General features: G+C 42.7%; 1 protein-coding gene across 6 annotated transcripts in view; it reads right to left on the bottom strand.

Annotated features, from left to right (window-relative positions):
* Positions 1 to 27,869, bottom strand: part of LOC126874026 (basement membrane-specific heparan sulfate proteoglycan core protein-like) — a 276,871-nt gene that overhangs the window by 132,924 nt on the left and 116,078 nt on the right. For 2 of the 6 annotated variants that reach the window (XM_050635562.1, XM_050635568.1), the window contains exons 1-2: positions 22,232 to 22,609; positions 15,053 to 16,342 (exon numbers count right to left, since the gene is read on the bottom strand). In XM_050635562.1, coding sequence (XP_050491519.1) covers positions 15,053 to 15,122 — 70 coding nt within the window. In that variant the 5' untranslated portion in view covers positions 15,123 to 16,342; positions 22,232 to 22,609. Of the gene's footprint in view, positions 1 to 15,052; positions 16,343 to 22,231; positions 22,660 to 27,869 lie in introns of those variants that run through there. The other 4 variants (XM_050635565.1, XM_050635566.1, XM_050635563.1 and 1 more) reach the window with 3 other exon arrangements.

Here is a 27,869-nt window from a genome sequence, read left to right as displayed (position 1 = left end):
AACTGGAGCAGCGTAATGTACCGTGTGGTATACGAAGCAAGAAAACGAGGTGAAATTTGTATTCCTGAAACGAGAGCGGCCACTGTTGCACCTGACTTTTTGATTCATAGAAAGACACGTGCCGAAGACAGTGACGTGGATTTGCTTCGCAACATACACCTGACTACTGCACCTCAAATTGTTATCGATGCTTCGTGTACGTCTACGATGCGATAGCATCGTCAGCAAACAATCGTATATCCGTTATGCGCCTATTTGTTTGTCGCATAGGTGATTCTTAATTAAATATATTTACGTAGAACTGGGAACGAAGGTAACTGACGGGTGTCGATGCTCGGAGATTCGGGACCAAGCAACGAACAATCTTGGCGACGATTAGCAAAAGGGACAAAAGGCTCGTGCCGACGATCTTTTAATCGAATGAAAATTCAATCGAAAAACCAGTTTGATGTCCGTTCGACGGCGCACACGATATCGGCTAATTGCTAATAAGTGCAAAGCAAATATTGCTTCAATCACGGTTCCTCGATAACGTCGTTAAAGCCGACGACTGCTGATTGCGAGAGAGCAGGCCGCGAACGCCGCGTATGACGAACGAATTAAATTGCCAAAAATAACACGATAAAAAGATTACCAGCTCTGCTCGGACGGTTAGCACTACTCCGCTCTTCCGTCGTGAACAATGGTTTTCTAGCTGTGGAAATACCGTGAACCGATGGCCGATAATCGTTTCCCTAATAACACCGCCGCGCCTGTTACTTCTCTTGAATTTTTTCGGCAAAGTCCCGTTATTCGGTTCTAATCCTCGACGTTTTTCACAAACCGATCAAACTGATTCACAGATACGCGTTGGAACGCGACAGATGCCGCGAGCTGAGCGTGTTAAAGTCGATTCGCTTTTAGAAAAAACGCGCGAAGAAAGTTGTTACTTGTACATTTTCCAGGACATAAAGGGATAACGCTGCAGCGTGGAAACAAAAACTAATCTAAATTCTATAAGGTTACGTTAGAACGAAATTACAAACCATAACTTCCTTACAATTAGTACCTAATAATGTTTGTTCGTACGCGTGGCCTGCTGTACATGCACCTATGGCAGAACATTATCTATGTATAACTATGTGGTGTGAATCGATAATTTAGAGCGTTAACCTTTCGTAGCTCGGCGAAGCAAGCGCAAACTGTTTCGATATACGAATATGAAATTGTAAACGCAGAAACATGCTGAACTGAATCAGAACTTACAAGTTACGACTCGCACCAAGCGATCTATGTGGATAGGAATTTGTATCTATCGCATGACTGAAAAAATTCTCCTTGCTACCAACAGGAGAGTCACTTTACTTAACGAGACTAAATTTCTTTCGACGAATTCGTATATAACCGAAGAGGCTGGCTCGATTGGCAAGAGCGAAGTACTTTTCGAAGAACCCTTATTTACAGCGCACTGCGAAAGTCGATCGGTCTCGAAGAAAGTCGAGGGAATGGCCTCGTCCTTTGTTTTACGCGTCGTAAATTAACGCAGGATTTTTCTACGCGTGACGATCGTTAACTGGGACATTCTTAGATTACAAAATACACACGGTCGTGAATATTTCGAATCAGTTTCAGCGGTGTAAGATAAAACGACGCTTAAACTTAGAGGCAACTGACGAGTAATCATCATCCAGTAGGAAAACTAAAATCTGATAAATATCGGACATGGAATATCGGACGGTTAAACAAACGAAATAAATTATTACGTAATAGGACGAATCGTATGGTGGCAAGTTACGAACGCAATGTAAAATTGTATTATTACGTAACACGGCCACAAGCTATATTTATTACGCATAACTTACCGTTATACCGTAACATTTCCACGACACGAGCTCAGAGATCATAAAAGTCGACGTCGAACAGGGACTGAATTCAAAGTTCATATTACACGGTACAAGACGCACGAACAACCATCGACGAAAAGGAACAGGAGAATTTGGAGAAACCGTTGGCTGGAGAGCAATAACGTAAACCCTGGCTTCTCCATTAAAATCCAAATTACTTGCGTTGCATCTGCGAAAAAAAGAAAAAAGACAGTTCTAAACAATCGCTCTATGACTCTGCCTTTCTCTCTTCCTACTAGCACGGCGACGATCTCGTTTTTCCATTCTTTTGCAGCAATCTCCGCGTTCTTTTTCCGTTTTCTGTTCAGCTGGAACCGTGGGATATGGATGCGGTGAGCGTTTCGGAGCCTGTACAAACAGGTCCGCACAATACCGTCGAAAAGAAATAGATTTTCCACCTAACGAGACGGAAACCAACAAATAGCGATGTGAGGTCGTGCGTGCCGGTGGCCCATTGCCAACAACACATGATAAAACACAACCTCGCCACGGTGCTAGGCTTTTTGCCGGGGTGCCACCCAACGGACCACGCTTTTCTCTTCTCTTCTCTTCGTCTGCTCCTCGTCATTTCCACTGCACGTTCGACCGTGAGAAAGTAATCGTCGATTTGACGTGGGAAACAAAGAGATTCGATTTCAAGCAACCAGCAGTAATCTCGAATCTGGATCCTGAATCCAGCCACGAGATACAGCTTTTTTCCTTTTCGCGCGAGCATTCGGATCTTTCCGATTTCTTAAAGACGTTTATCATTAGAAATATTTCTATTCTTTGAGATATCTATCGCTTTCAGCTTTCGTCGTTAATCCCATTAATTCGCTACGCTTGTCCGTTCGGTCGAATCACCTCGTATAAACGAAGATACTATCGACCCAATTCGTTTGAAAACGCAACTGTGAACAAACGTGGGAATTTACAGACAAAAACGATCGAATGGAATGAAAGTAAGAAAGAATTTGTCTTTCTTCGGGTAGTCTCGAAGGAGAGTTGTTTTAATGATAAAACCAAGATACCGATTTATTCTCTTTGAGATTATGTTTCTCCACCAAGAAGAAATACATTTGGTATCCTCAAAGATAGCGCGCCGAATGTAAAATCTTAAACGTTAACAACTATCATAGTTACTTTCCCTGTTGCTATTTTAACAGCGTTTCGACTTTATCTGTTCTATTTTACTCGATCGCTGAGAATATTAATCCCATTCGCATTAATAACAAATTATATAAATTAAACGGCGATAAACGATCAACTCTCAAATCGAAGTTACCTGTTTCTCCGGCAATTATTAGCATTTCGAGCCCTCGGGAACGTTTGGAAAAGTCGTAGCATTTCTGGCAGAAATTTGCCCAACTACTTCCATAAATATCTGCTCGGAACGTGCTAGGCGTCGAATCGACTTAACCACGAGCTCCAAAATAATATGAAAACTTATTTCAACGGCGTACAATTGAATGAAATTCCTAGGAGCAGCTGTTAGCACCTGCATTGTCTGCACCTGAATCGGCCATTCTACTATCTCTGCAACTTTCGCGGCTGCGACGATAGAGCGCAAAACTTGTGTGTAACGTCGCATTGCGTAAGTGTCAACAAGTTGTTGGAAAAAATTCCAACTACGGCTGATCCAACACACAGAGACACAGAGCGGGTCATCGAGAACTCGCAGCTACAGGCTCCGCCATAGAAATTCTCCTCCTTTTCTCCTTACGACAAAAACTGAAAGTACGTTTCGAACGAATTTACCGTTTGCAACGATGTTTCTCTTCCTTTTCTATGAAACGAGCTTTCGTCGCGAAACTTTCCACTTTACCGAAAAATGTTCAAGTATTATCGATTACGAATGGTATAATAAGCGGCACAACGTTCCGCTACAATAAAACAGAGTTTCACACGGACATCCCGCCACACAGCACATAGCTTTCAACGGCAATTTCCGAAGATAAGAGAAAACTAATTCGACCGGCTTTTATTTTTATAAAGCCATTCGTAGGTTGGCTGGCGAACAGTCCGTGGAACGAAAACGCTCGGGTATACTCCTTTTTTCCAGTAAATGTGCGTCGTTATTTACGCTCGATCCGGTATAATCCTTTCCTTTCAAGGTACGCGGGTCACAACGAGTCACGCCCACGCCGCATAAAAATCGATTTACCAGGCGTTGATCTGTTCGAATAATCGAGCAAGAAATCGACGCGGTATAATGGAAATATTTATGTGGCGTCGGCGGTACGGTGGTTCGAGAGCATTACCGCAACTGCGGCAGCAATTTTCCTGACACGGTGCGAACCGAACCGGCGTATCGAATAGCGGGGGAATAAGAAAGATAGCAGCGAAAAAGAAAAGTTGGCAAACCGAGAAACTTTATACGCATTTACGACAGAACGCAAGCATTTGGTCGCATCTGCGAACGCGCGTTCGCTATCTCTGTATTTCTAGCGAAAACGTTGCTGCATTACAGATATAGGAAACAGAATCACCGGATTCGAGGGATGTTAGCCCTCGAATATTCGCGCACGGGATTCTCCCGGTTATTATGAAACGTTACATTTAATTACAACGATTCTTGTGTTTGAACGTTGCGACGCATCGCGATACCCCGCCACGCATCAAAAACAGCCTATTTTCTTATTATATTTCATTTCCTTTTCACAACCAGTTCACGGGATAATCAACAGAGAGGGATTGCTTGGCAAACTTTTTATTGCGAGCGGGTGAAAAGTTGTGTCAAGTGTAAACAAAATATCTCGTGAATTCCAAAGAGTAAATCGTTACTTTTTTACTCTCACGTACTCGCGTTTAAACGTTTAACGCGAAATTCCGTCTGCAGGTGCTTATCGCAAAAACTCGCCCTCGCCAAGCTTCTCAATTTATAGCTTTCGTTGCGAAAAGTGTCGTAAATAAAGAACAAATGTTAAAGTTACAGCGATCTATAAGATATTTAATTTCTCGTAATATGTACCAGTTAGAGTTTCCTCGAGGGAGAAACTCGATACGAGGAAACAAAATGAAGAGACACCTAAGCTTTTCTATCAACGACGACTAGAGTTTCGGAGACGAAACTACCACCGGGGTTTTAGTTCTCCAGCATACTATCTTGGACGTCGTTCTGGATACGACGAAGCATTTCTACCAGTGCTACTTAAAATATAAGATACGTACAATTGTAAGAACTAACGATAAAGCCTTGGACAAATTTCCGGTGCAAACAGAGATCGATTTATAGGCGCGCTCGCGATTTGAAAAGTTTCGACGTTTATCCAGGGAATGAACGTTCTTCGATCTGTTCGGCAAAGTTGCGCGTATAATTTTGCCAAACATAAAATCAACCTGTTACTCTCCACGTAACGCTTTGCCGAATTGTTTTTGCGCGAAATGAAAAACTTTTTCGAACGACTAACGATCAACCAACGAGTCCAACCTTCTTCCTTCCACCTCTTGGTTGGATCGGCGCGGCCCGCCATAAAAATTCTTCGGATCCTCGTTCGTTGCCGAACAACGCCACGCTTTCGGACGTTCGCCGCGGCATCGTAATTTCATTGCGGCAATTGGAAAACAAGATAAGAAGACCCGTTACACAGATCGCGAGGAATCGCCGCGCATGGACGATAACGCGACGATAAAAGTTTCGCGAGTATCGACAGGGATGGGAATAACAGACGAGAAGCAATTTACCGCTTCATCGAATTACCAGGAAACGCTAAGACGCGCGGAAACAGAAAGTTCCACGCTGGATGGTACTCGAACGATGTGCACACGGAAATACACACTTGGTGCGCGCTGAGTAAAAGGTACTCCGCCGAAAGAAGAGAAACACTGGTACGTAGTAGGGCGAGAAAGGGGCAATGGGAAGGGGCTCGGGAGTTGAAGAAGAGACGGAGACAGACAGGCCACTCCCCCCCGCGAAAGAGGTCAGAGAATCCACGGATGTTTCGGGATTGCAGCTATTCTTCAGCCACAATAAGAGACACTAGGGGCTCGCGACACGGATGCATCCACGGTGCACTATTGATCCTGAAAGTGGTGAAAATGTAGTTTCATCTACGAATGGTATCCGTGATACGGCGGTGCTCGGCTGGCGGAGCACTAGGGCCGTGAAAAAAGGAACGGGAAGAATTTACGTGCCAGCCAGATGTATTGTTCCGAATAGATTTATGTGCAACCGAACAAACACGTTTTTCCTTCCTATGGTATCCGTTTCTTCTTCGTTCTCGATTCCCTAGGATTTCTCTCGGCTATGCCAACCTATATTTTCCAATTAATAGCCCTGTTAATCGGCAGCTGTTGATTTTACTGCTGCCGGACTACCGAGGAGAAAAGGGGAAAGAAATAAAAAGAAGAAAAGGCAAGTCTTCGTGCACGATCATGAAACTCATTTCACTTGTCTATCGGTTAGACGTGGCATCGAGAAAGTGTGTTCTGTAAACGGCATATGCATCTAGCGTGTTGCATTATCGACCCCGAAAGTGGCGAAAACGTAGTTTCATCTACGAATGGTAGCCGTGGTACGCATTTCGCGGTACATTCGGGTCAAATGAAAGAAGAAACGAAATTTATGCGATACCCAGATACATTGTTCCTTATGGATTTATGCACTGTGATTCTTCATCGTGCTCGCGAAGCTACAACTTTCGCAAAAATTTAGACTCTCCGGAGACGGTGCAGCAATCCACCAAGAGCTACGTAAAATACATATTTCTATTTCTGCCTGGCTCTAGCCTTCCTATCTCTTTTAGAAGAAACGCGCGTATGATATGGAATTTACGAACTGAGATTTTCAAATTTACGATTCGCCCGTGGACCTTGTTTCCTATAGTATTTTAGGGGCGTATATTTTCCCTTGCATTTGCGAACGAAAAGTCTGTTTCTTAGGTGCAACTATTATACAGGGTGAGTCGATAAAAACTATCATCCGAAGCGATTCGTTTCTCATCGATTTTATCGAAAAAAAAGAACGTTTCAAGCGAAGTTTATCGTATTCCAGAAGCCTGATTAATATCTGGCTTAACACCCTACATTATTCTTTAGATATTAAGGTGACTTTGAGCTTTTCAACAATCGCCATATAGTTTTTGTAACATTGATCGATCCAGCTAGACATTCTCGCCAAAAAGTATTAACCAATTTGTATCGAAAAAGCATTAGTTCGGGAGATATTTTAACTTTAATCTGTGAAATTTGACGTACAGAAAGACGAGGAAAGACGCGAAGCGATATTCTTGTGTTCGCGTTATCTTTGTCTTTCGTGAATTAAATTTCACGTATTAAAGTTCAAATATCTCTGCTAAACTAATGGTTTTTCGATACAAATACGTTAATATAATACTTTTCTGCGGAGAATTCCCAGCTGGATGTTATAAAAACTACACGCTGATTATCAAAACGCTCCAAGTCACCTTAATATTTGAAAGAAATATAGGGCGATAAACCAGATATTAACCAGGCTCCTCGAATACCATAAATTTCGCTTTCAAACATTTCTTGATAAAGCCAGCAAATAAGGAATTATTTCGGGTGATCATTTTTCCCGACTCATGCTGCGCATGGTATATTCCTTCCTGCACTATGCGCGGATATACGTGTTCAATGCACGTCACATCGATACAGGCTACTTATGCGCGATTCAGTCTTTATCCGAGTGCATTATCGCCGAGGACTTGATCCTTCATCTCGTCAGGTTGACTTTTGTCATAACCAACCGATGAACCGCGCACCGTACTTTCCATTAATCACAGAACCGACTTTTTAACGCAGAGATATCGGATTGGCTTTTTACCATAACTTGGTGAAACTTGGCTGCGGAAAAACGCGCTTTCTTGCAATTACCTTCTTCAACAGCCTCCATCAAATATTCCTCCAGCACTCCTAAAATCCTGAGAAACCCATTTTCCCCGGACGTTGTATCGGCACCAGCAACTAGGTCAAAGAATACGCGAGAATGTTTTACGAATCATAGCTATTTTTCAATTGCGATATAAAATACCGTCGACCATCGCTATTCATCGCGACGTACTTCTTCGTCGAGTGTCCACTGACCGGCACGATCGTTTTGACCAAGAATATCGCAGCCATTTCTTTCCAGAAAGATACTCGGATGGACAATGCGTGCATCCATAAAACACGTCCAAGGTATTTTCTTCCAGGTTCGCTTCTCTATATACGAATAAAGAGACAATCTTTTACCTTTTATTACGTATACGACCGTACTATCGACAGGCGCGTGTAAATGGCAAGCAATTTAATCGTCGTTGGAGTTTTGTCAATTTATCTTGTACGACGACGGTCGCGGATTTCTTTGACAAACGTCGAATATCGCGGATTCCTTAGAGAATCGAATTCGATAGAATCTGGACGAAACGTTAGTAAGCTCGAAGGTAGAATTTCGTACATAATCCCGAGGTTTGTCAAATTTAAAATGGTCGAACGCGTACGTCGTAAAGCGACTCGTGCACAAACATAATAGAAAAAACGACAAAGTTGGTAATTGCAGTCCATTTTTATCTTTGCGACGTAAAAAGGTAACGTTAAGCTTGTACATCAGACTCGGCTTTGAACAAACACAAAACGTAGCTATTAAATTTCTAACCCCTGATTCGTGTTGAGCAACACCTCGGTATAATTATTGGCGTTTCTCAAACAACAAGATGACGTAATTTCGATCTTTTCCATCGAAACGTAAATCTAGTCGCACCGAAAGCCTTAACAAGTGGAACCACTTGACCGAGTTTCGGTGGAGACTTTGAAAGCAATTACACAGGATGTTCGTGAAACGTAGAAACCGAGTTAAATTTCGAAATTCGGATCGACGGTAGGTTGCAAATCTTACGATCGGGGCACTTTCCACTTTTATCGAATAAATATCGAACTCTGGCGAGTCGAGTGTTGGATAAAGCGTCGGAGAACTGCTGCTGGTAAATATTATCCGTTGATTGATTCTACGACGAATGGAGCCTTTTAGTTTGCTTCTGTTTGAAATTACACGCTGTTGCATCGAGCACAGAAGGAAACGATATTACGAAACAGTAACGTGATTTCATTAACGAGATGAAATTTTATTTGAACGATTTAACGAGACCGCGTACGTCTAAATATAGTTAGCAGGTGATTACGTGGAACAGCCTCGCAAAGACAGAATTTAGCACGTGTCGAGGGCCCGTCGTCCCGACACTCTGAGTAATTAAAGCAGCGTGAAGAATCTGATTAGAAAATTCAATGCTTGCGTTGGTCTCCACGCGACGGGTTACGTAGCGTAGCGGCGCAGCACGACGAGTAGAGTTCACTTTTGATGCGGCGAGCGTCTGCGATACAACGTAGAATAGAATACGTTCCAGTTTATATAACGATCTTCGCTAAAACGTCGAAGATGCTTTATTCATTTTCATAATTGGAAAGCAGCATTATCTTGGATTTTCTAAACGGTACCGTACATTCTTTTTTTTTATTATTATTATAATACACCGTAGAGAATATTAGATGCACTTTCGATGCACGCAAGTGGCGTGGTAAGAGGCATGTTATTAATAGGGTTCGAAGCTTGCAGGCAACTACAGAATCGATCGCGATCGCGTGTCCCTATCGTGATAAGAAAGATCGAGTTAATAATAATCTGGAACGTGCCTTAGAAACCGTTAAACCGATTTCAGGACCATTGCTCTTTTCGATGACCGTGTAATTCCTTTCCTGCAGTGGAAAGTGATTTAGCCGCACGACCGTTACACGAGTTGTCTATGGATATAAATTTGCCGGACACACTCCCGACAACCATCGCATCCGAGGGATTGCTTCCTGTTTCCTCTGCTCTTTCGGCTAAGTGGAACGAAGATATCGATGAAAGGAAGGAATAGCCAACGTTGAATCTATTTCATTTAGTCACATCGTCACCTATTAAATACGTCTGTAATTACGTATATACGTATATCGATAAAAAGCCATCGATGGTCGATCGTGTACGTTCGTTGCTTTTTATGTAGTTTAAACGATACACGTTGCGCGTATCTGCATAGCCGTTTTCGTTCGCGAAACATTCACGCGAGTTACTGGTTCGTGATCGCTTGGCCGAAAAATCTCGCCGTGAAAGACGACCGATTCATTTTCACGACGAATACCGCCACACGGAATTGACCCGTTTTTCGTTACAACGGATAAGCTGTTTTCATTTCGTTTCGAGGAAAAATATTGGGAATGCGCGTTAGCGCTAGCAAACGGACAAATGAAATCTCATTGTCTCCCTTTTCTATATAGCTGTTTCGTTCTTATCGTCTATGCGTCTGTTTGTTTTCAGGAGAAAATCAATGCAGGAAATTTAGGATCCTTTCTCGTTTTTTGCATCAAACGCTATCTGACAGAGGCAATTCTCGCGCGTTTCAAGACCGCGTTAAAAAACCACACGTTCGTTTAAAGGTGCAGACGAACGATCCCTTTAACATTTCCAATTTTCTATCGATATTCGTGTACTTGTTGGCGACAAAATAATTTGCTCGGTGAAATTAAAGCGAACTTTATACGTAAGTGGCAAATCAAATTTCTTGTATCTTTCAAGTAAAATGGTAATAAGGAATTAGAAGGTCGAGTGGCGTCTGAAAAATTCACCGGGATTATGATAAATACCTGACAATTAAGAAACCGTTTAACGCCATCAGAGATGCGTTATCAATAGCCTTTCGTGGCGATATCCCTAGCTAGCCGACGCAAAAGCGTTCTGTCACGTTTAATGGAAAGTTCAGTTTCTCCCTTGTCTGCTGATGCCCGAAGGGTACGATAATTTTACGGGTCATTTGCATAATACCGTCGGCCAGTCACGTGAATCACTTTGATAAGCCCAATATCAACGGTTTACGCTCTATCCGTTCGTCTGTTTCCCTGTACTCTGTACGCGATCTTCTCCACCAATGGCTTCCATTTGCCACTCGATCCCGCTAAGCACTGCTGCTCGTATGTCTCCACTTTTCGGTGCTCTAGGCCGTGCTAATGTTATAAACGTTTGATGAAATTCGCTTCGAACGTTTATACTTTCAGCATCGTTAATAACCAATTCGGCGAATACCACGATATTTTTCAAAGATTGGAGATTCGTCAATTCTCTATTCTACTTTTCTGCTTCGCCTGTTGTATTAACCGGTCGGTTGCTTCTAAAACTTTGAAAAGTTTGTACGTAAAACGAGTGGCAGGAAGTAAACGACGACGAGTATACTCAGGAACAGCTAACTGGTTAACATGAGACGTCGCGTGGAGACGTTCGATGGACATGGATTTTTCGCCCAAAACGAACATTTTATCGCTGTCCGTGACACGTTTCAATGGAAACGAATTAGAGTCACAGGCAAAGGTTGGAGCAAGATGTAATTCCATTAAATTAAACAGAGCCGGCAATCCTCGATAAAAGTATGGAAACGGTGGGACACGTGGAGAGGCGTCGACATCGGACAATAGACTGCATTTGCATTCAGAAACGATAAATGCAGAAAGACAGTTCGTGACGGCGCAAATGTGCGTCGCAAGGTGAGGCGGGATTGCTTAATAAGCACTTGTTGCAATAATCGGATGAAAATAAAGCTGGAGGGTTGTAGCGGTACACGCGATGTAATAACCTACCTACCAATGCGATGCTTGGCCGGCTTTAATTTTGACATTCTCCGATGGAGTTGAAACGAGGTGTGCTCTAAATCCACAATATCCGTCCGAGTAGCTCCCCGAACATGGCATAATAACATCAGCTGCTACAACTTCAATAGAACGCCGCAACGTCCTTGCGGTGTGCAACCCCTTCCATCCCCAAACGACGGAACTTGAGTTTGGCAAATTGGGTTCTCGACTTACAATCAACCGCATTCCGCAAACGTGTAACACGTCCGCCTGAGCGCACAATTCCGAGACACTATCCTTCGAAATATCGAGATATCGCTGTTACCTTGAGCATCGACATCGACGCTTCCTCAACGTTTCCACCTCGCTTCTCCCATATCTTTCGTCTATTCGTCGCGACTGGAACGCGACTAATCGTATGCTCGAGTTTAGAGCTGCTCGGACGAGTAACGTTGAAACAAGCGAATCGAAGAATAGATCGTATAGAGAGAAGGTACATGCGAACAGAAATTTGGCGTTGCTGAAGAAAAATAGTATTAATTAGGATCCGATGGTCGAGGTATCGACGGAATCGAAGGCAAAGAAGTTCTCCGCGCGAGGGACGAAAGTATGGGAACACAGCTTACGAAATTCATGATAATACGGCAACTTTGGCACGGCATGCTTTTACAAGAACTTTCCTAACGTAAACTCTGCAAGTTCGTTAGAAGACAGTAGTGTACACAGGAAGAATAAACCGTGGGTTCGTACGAAAATAAAATTCCAATTTCGATCGAGGCGAGCCGAGTCGGTTGCAGAGACGATAGAAAGGCGCGTGGTCAACAGGAAACGGAAAGATTGATTTCACGAGTCAAAGACGAGCCCCGGCAAGTTAGTTATCGGTAAATGAGCTGTCGCTTAAAAATGCAATTTTCCACGACGCTCCTAAGAAAGTTCGCCTCGATGGAATTTCCAGACACCTCGTCCCCGTCGATCTGGCCACGGATAGCCTGGATGAAAACTACCGCAAGACGCGATGATGTCAACGATGCCGAGGAGATGGCGGCAAATTTGTTCTGTTAATTCGGCCCATGTTTATTTTCCCTAAACTAATAGCCCGACGGGAAAGCAGAATAACGTGTTCATTAAAGAACGCGGATAATCGAGTTTCAAGTTTTTAAGCGCGCCACGATTTCCCGCTATCACGATATTTCCGATATATTTGAATCTATATTCGATCGTCCCGTAAGTAACGCTAAGATCTTTTTTGTTTCTTTTTTTTTTTTTTTTTTACTGTTTTAGTTTTGCTAAGACTTTAGCTGAGAACAATGGGAGTTGTTTCTATCGGAGTTTTAAAACATTGGGATAAAAAACCGAATAGGGAAGGGTAACAAATTGTAAAAAATACGGGAAAATTCATCGCTGATCGAATCTCATCCGATATGTAAGCAACAAAGACTACAAAACTTGTATTCGGAGCTGGAGCTTGAGTCCGAATTATTTTGAGTTTTCATGCTGCATCGAGCATAGATTAGAATCGCGCGTTGAAGAAAATATCCTATCTACCCTTACGCATAATAACAGTTACAATTAATAACGTTGTGAAATGCTTTGTTATCGGAAATTGTAATGGCGGAATTTAATTTCATCAGACCCGAGGGAAGTTTCATAATTATATTCTATAAACTTTTAATTAAAGGCACGCGTTCTCGGTTACGCGATATACAGGTACGGATTCGATATTCAACGTATGTTCTTGCAAACCGTTAAAAATAGATTAGCGGCGTTCAAAATACGATCGCAACGCAACGTAAATTCTGTTGCTAATAAATAACATCGACAAGTTTTCATTTCGTTTCCATAGCTTCTCCATTAGCTGAAGTTCCATTCCACTTTTCTGCCATATTATTTCGTTTTTGCTGCTTCTAAACTTGTTCGTTTGATCGTTGCGCGTTGTTTCAGCGATAAACAAGGTTATTAATACCAACGTGTAGAGGTTGATTATTTTAATAAACCACAGCGATGAGGTAACGCTTTTCTACGTTGTACGCGTTCTTTGGTAAAATGTTTAATTACTAATTGCCGGTATAACGATTAACAACGCGATACGAATGTTTACACGATCGAAAGGCACGTATATTCCTATTTTGAAAAGAAAGATTTTACTCTGCAACGATTTGACGATTCTTTCGTTAAATATTTCCAAAGAAACTGTAGTTTCCGAAAGTTGCAGCGTACGCGCTTGAAAAAGTACGTTTCGTGGAACAGATTCTTGCTAGGATCGCATGTTGCATAAGCATCGATTTTTAAGTCATCGATTCCTCCTTCAGCGATACAATTTATGCAAAACACGGTATAGTTGTATATGGCAAATATCCGTGAAAATACCGTTTCGAAATCAGCCGCCAGATAGCGAACGGTCGCATAAATAAGCCGTGTATCTGCATTTTTGAATAATTTTGACGCCTTGTTATCGCGGCAAACGTGTCCTCGCTATTTCTTACGCGATAATCTCTCGCCAACACCGCCAAGCATTTTTATCGTCAAAGTTGTTACCGCGTAACAAAGTTACACGCGAATTGCTGCTGGATATTAATATTTAAGCGGCCAAGTTTAAACACGTTCGTGTTACCTTTTACGCGCACGATCTTAACGATTCTTCGGGCTACGAATATCGTCAACGGTGTCTCGTTATGCTCTGATTACTAAGAATTTAGCTATTTTTAACAAAGATGGGTCGCGAGCCCTTTAAATACCATTTTTCGACTCTCGGTTATATTCTCGTTAAGAGGAAACTTCGTCGACTAAAATACTTTGCAACTCGAGTTTCGCCGTTTCCAGTTCATGGAAATGAAGAACGATGGTTCGGCGTAACTCGAGCTAAATGGTCGCGTCGTAATGAAAAATTGTTCGAAACATCGGTAACGGTTCTGTCGCGTCGAAATTATTGGCAAGTTGCCTTCACCAGACTCTCGAGAATCCTCGGTGATCGTAACTCTTTTATTCATGAATCCATTCATCCTATGGAAATCAACTAGACCGCGATAGCGGTTAAAGACACTTAAGAATGCCCGGCTGGAATAACTCTGTCTTTCCATAATTGCGAAAGCACTCGAAGCTTCTTATCCGCCGGTGTTCCACGACTTTTTACCGCGTGCGATGCTGCGAATTCCTCGGATAACTGCGATCCTCGTTTCCACAGGTGCAAAAAGCCTCGCGTGCGAGCCACTCGATCGAAAGCTTCTTCGTGAACGCGAAACACCTCGAATAAGACGTTTCGCCGCTTTTCCTCGCCTTAACTTCCCCTCGAAACCCGCCTTCGAGGGAGCGTTAATACGCCTCAGAAATTGCCATCAGCTCGTTGACTGCCAAACACCGAACCGTTACGATCTCACCACGCAACGTTACGAGACCGATCGGTAGACCGATCTCTTTTGGCTTCCTCGTCGTTGGATAAGATAAATCACTCGCAATTTCGAATCTCGTGTACTCGAACAGCCCTGACATTTTGAAACAATTGAGAAACATTTTACGAGAAAGTCAGGCGTGTACGAGTTCCGAAACAGCTCTAACAGCCGTCGAATCCTAGCATCTTCGATAAGGGATGAATGCAGACTCACCTATTTGATGCGAGAGGAACGTGACGAGAGGCAGCACGGCGTACAGCCATCTTCCACGACGATCCTTCATACTGTCGACCTTCTTTCTTTCCTGTCTCTGCGCTGATCCTTCCTCGCCCCTCGAACAACAGCTACGACGAACGTGAACACACTTCGATCTCTTTAACAGTTACTCGCAGAGATCGTGGTATCATACGATGTAATCAGGACTCGGATACACCCATCTCACTTTCATCCTTTTGCCCCAGTTTATCTGCGTTCCGTGTGCAAGCTAGCATCCAGAATCATAACTGATTTCCAATCAGTTCGTCTTCCACTCTTTGGATTCACTGGTCGCGCGAACGAATATTTGCGAAATACGCGACGACCACCGATTCGCTGTTAGACGTGGCGTCGTTGGTAAAAGCAACGTTAATGGCGAAGAAAGAATGCGACGCGAGGACGCGAACACAGCATCGGTAGATAAGGATTTTACGAATCTATCTGGTGCTTTCCCCTTGGTGATCGAGAAGACGTGGATTCGAGGAGGGATCGTATTATTCGTCGTGCACGTGGCTTGCTTCGAGCCAGGATTTCCACGCGTGCATTATCGATTCTTTCGAATCTATTTGTAAGCTTTTATCGACAGTGGCTGTAATTTCGATCCCCCGAAGTTTTAATATCGCGCGACGATCGGCCTCCCGGGGATTAAGCTCTTTTGCGCGTGAAAACCGCTATTATATCTGCCCGCTATATCCTTCGATCGGGATTCGCATCGATCGTAATTCGAGACAATTCTCTGCCGCTTTAGCCGGTTTACAGGCCGACTCGCGTTTTCCTCGATCTTGCAATCGCGAGAAACCGGACCATTGGTTCAAAGTTTGCGCGAGAAATCGACCGTGATCGCTTCTCGCTGTGCGAACGAATCTCCAACAACGTTGTGAAAAGCGTGGAAAGACGAAGAAAGAAACGGCGCGATGGCACCGAGTACCTGCCGGGTACCGTTCGATATGTGTTTTTTACAGTTTATGTTCTCGGCTTGTGTCCTTGCACGTTGTCGCGAACAATCGGTACAAATGGGCGTACAAATGGGTTCTTCCTGCCTGTCCATTTAATTCAACCTCTGAGAGAAATCGTGCACTCGTTCGCGTTCATCACACGGTCCGAGCATGGGCCATTAAACGAGCGTCATAGGGCGCATTAATCGCACGGTAATCCGCCTGTCTAGCCTTCGTGTTTCATCGCCTCGCTGTAATGTTTAAGCGGTTGATCGCTGCAACTTCTCTCGTTCCGCTGCAGCCTCCCTGAACCCTGAAAAATAACGAAACGACGAATTATTTGACAAAGTTTGTTCTTCGATCGAACATCTTCGGCATCGCAGCGATTAAACGATGATGAAACGCGTAATATCACGCTTCTCTCTCGCGCGCCGACGAGAAACAGCTCGAAGAGTACGAGATATCACTTAAAATCGATTTTTATTCGTTTATCCTTCTTTTCTGCAGTTTTGCAAATTAAAAATAGATACTCTCACCCTTTGTGTCAATCACGTGACAGTTTTATCGGATATTTTTAACAACGTATCAGATTTCCGATAACTGCTACACCGTTCAACTTTACGCCTATCAGCTTCCATGGTATCGGCTAGCAGGCCAGTTTGGCCTAAAACTTACTCGCTAAATCACCGCGCGATATATTCCATCGTAGAAAGTTTCCAATTTGAAGCCTCTTCCTATGTTCTTGCTTTTAGAAATATGTACATGAATCGCGGCCAGCGAAAGCAAATTCACGGTATACGTTAGCAGGGGGAAATAATAAAAACGCGAAGCGCAGACTGTGCGCGGCGCGAACTACTCGACACGTGGAAAAATACAAGTAACAGGAAGAGTAGAATAAACACAGCGTAACTACAATCTCAAGTAGGCGATGTTCTTCGACCGGTTCGCGATCGGTATCGATCGTTACTTTCTAAAAGACGGTCGAACATCCGTCAGTTTCTCTACCGCGAAGCAACGTTTGTCCACACAACTGACCAGCTCTGCTCCGGATTTACCCGCGTTTCGTCTGCCTGCCTGTTTCCAAATTTTAATCCAAATTTAATCGAAATTTTAATCAAACGCGTGTACGTACACGTTCGCTTAATCCTTGATTTACAAGTACAAGCTACGTCGTTTCAAATCACAACTTTAACTAACAATTTGCAATTGCAATCGAGCGTAACGTATCGTTTCGCGTCTCTACGCTAAGGTTCCATCGACATGGTCGAGATTACTTGAAACTTTTCAAGATATTTTCTACTATATCGCCACTGATGGCCACTCGTTACGCCCGAAAAACATAGGATTCGCGACAACGCTGTTCAGACTATTATTTTCGCAATCAGACGAGCGCAGTAGGGTCTAAATCGATCGCACTTGTTCGCCTGTCCGACGCGACGAAACGAATCCATAATCGGGAAATGTACAATATAGGAACGGCCAGTGATTGGTACAGCTCGGCCAGAGTGCTTAAACCAATCTCGACAGTTAGAGAAGGCTGTTACAAATCCCATGGTAGTTAAGGCGTCTTAAGCGTCTTGTATGTATTCGTCCAATTCTGGACGAACGAGGTGTAATTGGGTCTTTCTATTCCCGTTGGCTAGACGATGCCAGATTCCAAGTTGCGCAGCTATAGTATCCTTGTCGTCTAGCAGGTGCACCGGCAAGTCCTCGGGATTAAAATAGTCCGGGAATCACGCGTATAGCTCTGCAGTTTAAGATTGACCTACGACCCGATTACAGTCTAGTCCAGAGTACGGATACGACCGGGATTTGGACAACCGAATCGTTGCTGGCGGCTGACGATCCTCCACGCTCCGAGGAACTGTACTGTTGTCGGTTTACTCTAGGAATTCGGTCGCTCGGCACTGTTCTACCACGGAAACAACCGATTTTTTAGATTTCCGGCGACAACGTGTCGCTCAGAACCCTCGTTTCCGTTCCGCGAGAAAAATCTTTGCCGCTTGATTTATCGCTGTTAAATGGAATACTATCCCGTGGAAACGAGAAACACGAGGTTTCGTCGAAAAATGTATACGCTTCTGGTAATTGAGAAAATCTGTGGCGCTTTCTACAAGTACCAAGTTGGTATTTTGCATAAGAACGAAAGAACGCAGCAGTATACAATTATCGCGAATAGCGTAAGATTTGTCGATACAAGAAACAGCTATTAAAGCGAGCGTGGAGGGAGCTTTGAAAAAGGCAAAGTGGATACAAAGTATGTATATCATCAGCCATCGCGGTTTTTCCTGTCATCAACGTCTCGAACAACTTTCAGCAGTCTGCTGCTCAACTTCTTACGTAGACCGGTTCAAATTATTAAGCGTTGAGAGCAGTTTCGCTCGTGATATACCGCGACCCTTTCTATCGTCCCGGCTATGTTACGAGATATTACGTTGAAAAATTCCCGCGAGCCGTATACTTGAGAGGAATCGCGATGCTCGGGTTACTTAAGAAAGAAGCTACAAATCTCTTAATCGTTGCGAGATTATCCGTTGAAGCGAAGGGTCTGAGCCGATACGAAACCTTGTTCGAAGGAAAACCATTGTGGGTAAAATCGGTGGTTCCATCGCGAAATTCATCGACGTACTAATTTGACGACTGCAGCTTCCTCTTAGTCAAATAATCGTAACGCTGGTCTCGGTATATCGTTAAGCACGACGCATAGTAAATTGGTTTCCTTCGTTTCGAACGACGTTTAGGTAACGCGTCACAAGGATGGACACGGAAGTTGCATCGTTAGCAACAGCAACTGCAAGCAACAGTTTCGATGCATGTCACAAGTACACTCTCGTTGCTCTGAAGCAGATTGTGCGACAAAAACGCAGCACGGCCGACAAGTTGCTACGCTCTTGAAAACAAGGTAGAGTTACAAGTAGCTTTGCACGAAAAATAAAGAAACGTACTAGAGATATCGCATTTGGCACGCGGAATTTACCACACGCGTGATATAATCTGTCGGAGAAGAGTAAGAAAAAATTGTAATCGATCTTGAATATAGATCTTTTTCTTTGCGATTTCATTATACGCTTGATGTTTCAGAGAACAGAATACTGCAAGTTCAACTTGAACTTCCAATACGTACGATATATATACACAAATTGAAAATGCAAATTTCTATCGTACGTTCTATCTATCTACCTTCTTCTATCGTACGTACGTCCATGAAATTTGTCAAAAATTTCGATCGAAAACCTATCCATCGGATGAACGTTTCATGCGCGATACGAAGTATACGTATTATATATACGGCGAAATTATAAGGATAATGATCTCGCAGAATGCAGGAAACGAGAAGCCGATGACGCGCAAGATATTCGAACAGATTAATAAAATGAAAACTGTACCCTAACGACTGAGAAAGGATTTTGTTTGTAACGGATATTAATTAAGAACGAACGGAACATAGTTTGTTCGTCGCGTGAATCGATAGATTTTGAATTCTAACAACGTGAAATAATTGCCACTGTGTTTTTAAAAAATATAACGATTCGCACGTATTTCGTTTTATGGGTGAGAAATTTCAGAAAAAATGTAAAATGTTCGCATTGGCGATTCCTCCGTGTTTCGAAACAACCTTTCCCCGTACCATACTTCGTGGAATCTCGTATTATAAATTGCAGCAGCCAATAAAAGAAAACGAAAAAGGGGGCACGAGAGAAACTTTCGAAAGCTTTGCGTAAACGCATTTCGAAACTAAAAGTTTTCCATTAATCACAACCCGGGCAGAATTTCAAAAACACGATATTAATTTAGCTTTTAAGGCGAAGTTGCGGCCTTTTGAAGTTAATCCTCTAAAAAAAAAAAAAAAAAATCTAAAAAGAGCGACGTAATTTAGCTAATCGTTCAGAATTTTTTAAAACGAATCCCTATAGAAGATTACGCGTTATTTCGTTCATTGATAACCATTTGCCGATATCAGGGGATACCATGCGAACGAAACGCTTCCATCTCGCAAACTGAACGAGCAAATTACTTTTCGCGCGATATTAAAAGTAAGTCGCTCTCGCCGGGTATCAATTTTCCAAAATCGAATTCGACGAACGCCAGCCTCTCGCTAGAACAGCTTCGAAGGAAACATATCGATCATCCGTGTACCACGCTAGAAGCTTCGGCTTTTCGTTCTATCGTCAATTTACATTTCATATGAGACGTTAAAGACAATTCCGTGCCATGGATTAACAAATAGCTCGAACAGCACAAAATATTCGAATTTTCGATCGACAGGAATATCGGAGCACTGTCAAAGGAACGTCCAATTACGAATAATAGACGCGCGAAGATGCGAAGGTAGAATAGTGCTGCGAGAACGATAAAACGATATGGATGAAAAATTCGGCATGACACTGTAACTCCTCTGATCACTTGATCGTCGCACTGCGTTAAATCCAAAGAGCGGTATCTTTCACTTTACACTTAATCGAACAAACGATACGTAGCGTCGCACAGACTCGCGTGACAAGTAGGTACATTTATTAACCGATCGCGACGAAGGACGCAGAATAGTCCATTCACTCTCACCGTGAGAAGTACGTTACCGTTGTGTCACTGTGCATCACACGATCCCATCTAATCTGACAAGTTCAAGGAGGAAACGCTGTTACAAGAGATTGGTCCGTCATGTCGCGTAAATGTTTCGTTTCCCGACCAATTTTTCAACCATTTCCTACCCTAATTCCACCCAACGGCCATGAAAATTTCTCTATGTTCCCTCGTCCTTTCGCATCTTTCCATTTTCATTCCCGTTTGGACAGCGCGTAATAAATAATTATTTAAGCTGGCCAAATATATTAGGTACGCCTTATCTTTCGATGCTCGTCCCCATCTTTCTGCTATCCCCATTTCTCCTGCCTCCCGACACATTTTCTCTTTTCCTGTAATTCTCTTCCCTCGTGGTTTCGTATGTCCCTTTGTGATTAATTTAAATTCATAATTTCGCTGGACCAAAGTCGAATTTTGTTGGAAGCAACCGAAAAAAAGTACGATCGAAGGCTTCTTAACTATCGTCTCGACGAACAAGCGCAGACGTTTACGCAAAATGCTTTAATTACGCAACGAGAAAAACGTTATGGAAGAGCATAATTTTTTGTCTAACGACGAGTCCAGAGAAGTTATGCAATTCTCATCGTAATTGCCGAGTTAATTGCGTTCCGACGAATTCCTACCGTGGCAAGGAATCTTTGTACCAGCAATTTGTTATTTCTATTTTTATCGATTAGTTTAATTGAATTTATTTGTTTGAACTACGTAGACTCGACTTTAGTCGGACCCGATATACGTCTTCTTCACTTCGAACTTGATAGGAGACAGATAAAAATAGGTTGTCGATAAACAAATGAAATCAACGAGCTTTTCGACGCTAACGATGTTGGCGGTAATTAACAAATATTTGCAAAGAAAATACATTCGAAGGTGAAGTAAATGAAATAAATGACGCGAAACATTTTAATCAATTTTTCCTTTCTTGTCTTCTTCTTTCTTATCTTTGCACGATAGAAACAAAATATCGGTAGATTCCCAAGAACAAGTCGGGCGAAACAGATTTAACTTGTTTCGCCGTCGCGATGTAACGAAAGTTCGCTTGATCCTCGTTGAACGTACAACGTATACTACTTCGTTCGCATAAATTTCAAACGTTTGACTACCGCGAGGAAGTTTCCTCGGTGATCGAAACTCGGATCAAAGAAACGGAATAAAAGAAAGGGGGCGAAGCAACGAAGAATGAATTGCAGCAACATCGGACTTAAGAAATACAGTATCACGGAGCACGGAAACTTTCACTAGCGACAAATCTGTTACACTGGCAATCCCCTGATCCCGGATCCCTGATCCAGTCCGGACTGCGGCCGATCTAACCGCAAATAAACGTTATCGGGTGGTCGCTGGGGGAAAAGAAACAAACTCCCCTCGATAAACGAGGCTCGAAGCGAGCTACGGTGTAATATCGCCTTGCATATCGTCCGGGAATTCTGCCTCGTAAATTGACCAATGCTACCCCCACCCTGCCGTTTCTTCGAAGCGCGTTCGTGGAACGGAGTTCCGGCGATCCTATCTGTCCATCCGTCTCGCACCAAGTCGCAGGATCCCAGAGACGAACCCTATCTTGCAAATTGACCGAATTCGCGGCCCCGGTCCGTCAATTAATTCGCAATCCGGTACGTACCGCGTACGTGTAACGCGAAACTTGTGGTCGAGTCGCCTGGCAACAAAACCCACTGCGATTCTCTAGATGTGCGATCGTTCGAGGTCGGTTAATCGGCCGTTCGCACGTACAAGATCGACTGCAGCACGTCCTCGGTCCGTCTGACGAATCCACTGCCCGCGCTCTTCTTACCACGTTCAATTCACCACGTGGTGCCGAACAACAATCCGTTGGAATTACGCGGAATACGCGATTGCTTCACGAACGGATCATTCTGTGTTAATATCACCTAAGCGTTAACGAATAATCGTATACTAACGATGGACGTGTGGTGATGTCGCTGTCGAAGCAACTTGTCCTGCCGCGATACTACGTCCGATGTTATCCTCGCGTGGCGGCTTGTCCGCGACTGAAAGAGCTTGCAAGCCAACCCCATCCGTGTTTCCGAGCTTGGCCGTCACAGCGCTGCTGCAACCCTTACTCCAATTCACCACTCCCCCCTCGTTCTTGCTCTAGCTTTTCCCTCTCCAACCGCTTTTCCATCACCACCCCTCTCTATCTTCCACACCTCCCATCCGATCCGTCAGTCCATTGCTCCATCGCAAAAACCTAACCCTCTGTGTGTCCTTTCTTCGATGCTGGATTCTTACGAGTCCTAACTCTTGCCCAAAGGCTACTACACTTTCTCGCCTTTCCGTACTCCGTGTTGGATATTTCGTACATCGAGCATTTTCGACCACTCGAAAATTCACGTAATTCGATGACGTATCGAATCAAGTTTAACGCTGCACTTGCGAACATTTCGTCGGCAAGATTGCTGCTTACTATCGGCACGGTGTATTATCGGAAAACGCCTAATTCTCCTCTTTCGATTATGTCCCTATTTTACGCCATTACGTACGGCGTACGATACGATAAAAGTAATTACGAGTTTACCAAAAGAATAATTCCACCCTCTTTTAAGGATGGAAGACCCATCCTCTGAATGCTGAATGGCAAGATTGTACGACCTAAAATACGCGTCCAGATGAATAGGGAATCCTCCACTCTTTAGGAATTGAATAAGTTTTTCAGTCCGGGATTTAGACGTAACGATCATGTAAGTGAAGTATGTAGCGTTTTGCTCGGACTGGAATCCTACTATGGTTAACTATAGCATCGGCGAATCTCTTAACGAAAGCAACGTATTCCGCTGGAACGCTATTCTTCAAACTTTGTCGACGGAAACTATCTTCGTTTCTACCGTCTAATCGCTTGCCACGTTGCAGTTTTCGATACTGTTCCTTATAATCACAGCGTGTAATATATGTTAGATTGTTCGAAAAGTTTCTTTCGTTTCAAAAGATGATAATAGATGAACGACAATTTCCGTTTTATATTATTTTATCGAATTAGCTACGATCCATTTCGTTCTATTTCTATTATTATGTTCGCGCATAATTCAATGAACTAATACAAAGCAAGAAACATTGTGCGTCTATTACTTCCTTACAAAACGAAAGAAACATTTCGGACAAGCTAACGTGTATTTTTCAAAATTCTCCTCGTGATTAGACGATCGCCTTGAAATCGCAAGTAAGCAAATTTTTGCTCGCTTTCGCAATTGATTTCTCGTTCAATTTAGTTTCAATTTAGGACGAGAAAAAAGAGCGTGTCGAATATACACAAGTACGTCGTGGAAAAATGTTATCGATTGAAGTGTCGGCGTACATTGGTATAGAATATGCGCTGCTCATCGATATTCCTGAAATGCATTTAACTGTGAAATTGCTGAATGATCTCGTTAAAACAGCGAAACGTTCTTTTCGTTTTAGCCAACACGGTAGATACGCATCTATTTAGAAATTACTCGTTACTTGCCAGTGCTTGTTTTACTATTATACGCCGTTGTTTCTTCCAACAATCTGCATCGTTGAATAGACAGAAGCTGATGACGATAAAGAAAGAATAATATAACATATCCCTGTTGAATTACGCCAACGATCGAATTATTCGTAGAAACGTATCGTGAGAACGTGAGAACATCCAGATCGATGACAAATGTTTCCTTGGTCCGAGGGGTGTCGGGAAAACGAGAAACGGTTAACAATTTTGGATTTCATTTTCAGGTGTACGATATACATACAAGTGGACGGGGATAAACGAACATAGAATACAGGTGCAATTTGAAAAACGCAGCGCCAAGCGCTAAGGGCGACGAAGCAGGGCTCTGTGGTACGATAAAAGTGTATTCCCAGAGCAATAGTTGGTAACTTTGAGCGCGTAGCATTTAGTTATACTTGTTTTTAGTGAAATATAGACGAGACGAGCTCGACATTAATGGCATTGTTGCATTAGGTCAGATACTTTGGACGTTGAAAGTGTCGTGCCGCTCCACGCCATGGCATCTGCCTCTGCTCATTTTTATGAGAACGGCGAATTTGACGTTAATTAGATCGTTACGTCGTTTGTTCAGGATCTCTCGACGAATCAGCCAACAGTGTCGACGTCGTTCGTTGCCTGTTGATTACAGTTCTCTCTAAAACACGTAATACCATTTTTATTCGCGATTATTGAAACATTCGAATTTCTTTGAAACGTGGAATAGCGAACGCTACGTCGGCAGACGCTCGGGGCATGGCCGAAAAATCGCTGTATTTACTATGACGAGTACAAGCGATTTCTGGGAAATATGCAACGTTTTAAGAAGAAAAAATTCGCGTGAGCTCGACTAAGTGGGATTATTCGTCCGGTCGTAAAATTCGTGAGATTTATAAAGGTGACTGGATCGGCGTTGCATGCCTTCACAGAGTGGCGTTTGTAAAGTTTTTCGTGACCGATATCAGCGACAGTCATCGCTTCGCTAAGCTGAAAGAAAGTTTATAAACAACCTGCAAAGCATCGGTTACGTGTATTACGTGTACAAGTTTATCGAGAGAACTAGGAAATCTAACCTATTTCCGGTCTAGATAGGAAGCTGAGAGAGTTTCGGATCTATCAACCTCTCTTCTCTCAAATACGCCCTTGAGTCAGATGGATTTGAAGATAAGTAGAGAAGCAAGTAGCCCCAGAAACGAAAGCTGTATCAAAGTAAAGGATAAACGATGAAAAACGAAAAGAAAAGGAATGAAAAAATCGCAGTTAAGAGCGAATGAAAAACACCGAGTCACGGCGAATTTGTAATATAAACGGATATCGGACGTTTAAACATACAAGCCAACAAGCTTTAAATCGTTTAATCGGTTTCGTATTAACGTACGTAACGTTTTTTGCCATTTCATCCCCGTTACTTTTCCAATTTTTCGTTTATTCGCATACTTGAAAAAATGAGAGTTCCAAGCAAACGAAGTACATTTAAAATCGCGTTTAACATGGTGTTTCGCGCCTCAAAAGCAAAAAAAAAAAAAAAAAAAAAAGCAAAAAGATAAAAAGAGGAAAAGGAAAGTAAAGAAATAAATCGATGTGGTATATCCGGATCGAAAATATAGTGGCCATTAGTTATCGCGCTGATATCTGATAGCAACATCGTACGTTAAGATAATATTCCGCGAGGTAAGAAAATTTGAATATAGAATAGCAATGTTGAATTTACTATGCGTGATATCGGCACTAGCATCGAACGAGAACAATCTTCCGAAGACGAAGAACTCCTTCGCAGAATATTTTTTTCGATATTGGAACGGGAATCGAATGCATAATGCATCGGTTGAAAATATTTCATGGCCTCTGTACCGCCGATACGTCTTACTGTTACCTAAACGATCGCTCGTCCTTTGAATAAAAAATAGGAAAAGAGCAAGATCAATTTTCACGTTATTCGTTGCATCTATCGCATCGATTCTAATTAAATAAATGATAGATTAGAGTCGAACTACGTTCTACAAATTATGGGAATACGAGATTCCGACGTTATTTCCAGCGCTACTTCAAAATCCTTAAGCAGAGACGTTCGTCCTGAAAAAAATGGAATGTCTCGTTGCGTTAACTTACGAGCTACGCAATTAAATTTTTTTAATCCAACGTCTATTAGATTTTTGATTCGTTCGTATTAGGAAACGAGTCGCCGGACTTTTCACGGATATTGACTTTCTAACAAAACCAGCCTTCCGATAAAACGTCAACTACACACTAGACGCCAAACTTCTCTCTCTTTCTCTCCTATCCTCTCTCGTAACCAACCTCTTGTCATTTTTTTTATTTCGTTCTCGTTACCCGTTCTCTTCTTTCCTCTCTCTCTCTCTCTCTCTCTCTCTCTCTTTATATCTCCTAGTTTCTTCCTTTTCGTTTCATTCGCCTTAGATCATTTTCTTTCCTTTATCTTTATTCATGTTCGTTTCTTTTCATGATCCGAGTCTCTGCCACTTCCTCTCACCCTACGAGAACTCTTTGTCATTCTTTTTCCAACACCCTTTTGTTTCTCCTCGCGTTGCTCTTTTTTACTCAACTTATCCTTTCGCAGCTTCCTTTCTCTCGAACCTCCTTCTTCTCCGCTCCTCTGCCCGTTTGCCTCTTTGTACCTTTCGCGTTCGCCTTTCTCTTTCCCTTTACTTCCGATTATTTTCCTTTGCTCCCCTGTTTCGCTCCTCCATCAACTAACCTCCACTCCCTTCGTGTTTCACGCGCGAGCAATTAGCAACTCTAGCGTAATCAAGCGAACATTTTTTAATGAAACGATCGAATTCATATTCGAATTGCGCGCCAATAGTTGTGGCAAAATCTCGATGGAAAACGTACGATATCATTTAGAACGATTTCTAGCCATTACTTTGACTACTATTACTCAGCCTAATTATGTCGTAAACTTAAATTTTACATTGAAATTTGACGGAAATTAACTGGTCATTCTTATGCGAAACTTATGCTGGCTATTTCTCGCGCGTTAATCTCTCCTCGTTGCTTTTTTAACTTTATCGTCTTAATCGCCGTCTGTATCCATTTTTCTGGGTATAGTTCAGGCGTATAAACATACAAGCGACAGCAAGTTCGAGAGTTTGAAAGTTCAACCTTTAAATTATTCGGCGTAGAAATTAAGACAAGCTGAACCTTGCTAACAGCAACGATTAATAAACGCCAGCGTATCAAAGCATCGTGTGCAAGTAGGAAATCAAATGCGTCGAATTAAAGTTGAGAATTTCAAGCTAGCGTCGATAGACGTGCGTTTCACATGGTTTTATCTAGTTATCTAATTGTCGAAATTCGACAATTTCGTGCTTAAGGACGATATATTAAGGACGATAAATTGCGATGTTATAACAGTTGATTAAGATTGTAGTTCGCGTGGAATACTTTATGTGCTGAAACAAAATCATACATATTTAGAAACGCGGACTTTGATTGGCAAATTAAACTGTTTTTCGTCTCGATTTATTAATATACAACGCGTTGTACCGGTCGCTTTTCCATCCATCCAACGTCCTACGTATCGTCTGCTCGCGTAATTCGATCGTTTAACCTTTAAAAGCTCGCCGAGGCAAATTTGGAAATGTCAATGCGAGAATAGGAATTCTATCTTCGGTGTTTAGATTTCAAAGACTGGGAATGTCGAGAAATAGGATTTTACGTGACCTGTCCATTGCTCCGCGTTGTCTCTCGGATTTGATTTCTAAAGCACCGCGGCAGCTGTACAAAATCGACAAAACATTCACTCGAATAACCTGTATCGTAGTTAAGATTTAAGGGG

Source organism: Bombus huntii, chromosome 15 (assembly GCF_024542735.1).
Source record: "Bombus huntii isolate Logan2020A chromosome 15, iyBomHunt1.1, whole genome shotgun sequence".
NCBI lineage: Eukaryota > Metazoa > Arthropoda > Insecta > Hymenoptera > Apidae > Bombus > Bombus huntii.
Note: the sequence above shows the minus strand (reverse complement) of the source record. Positions and strands in the feature narration are given on the sequence as shown.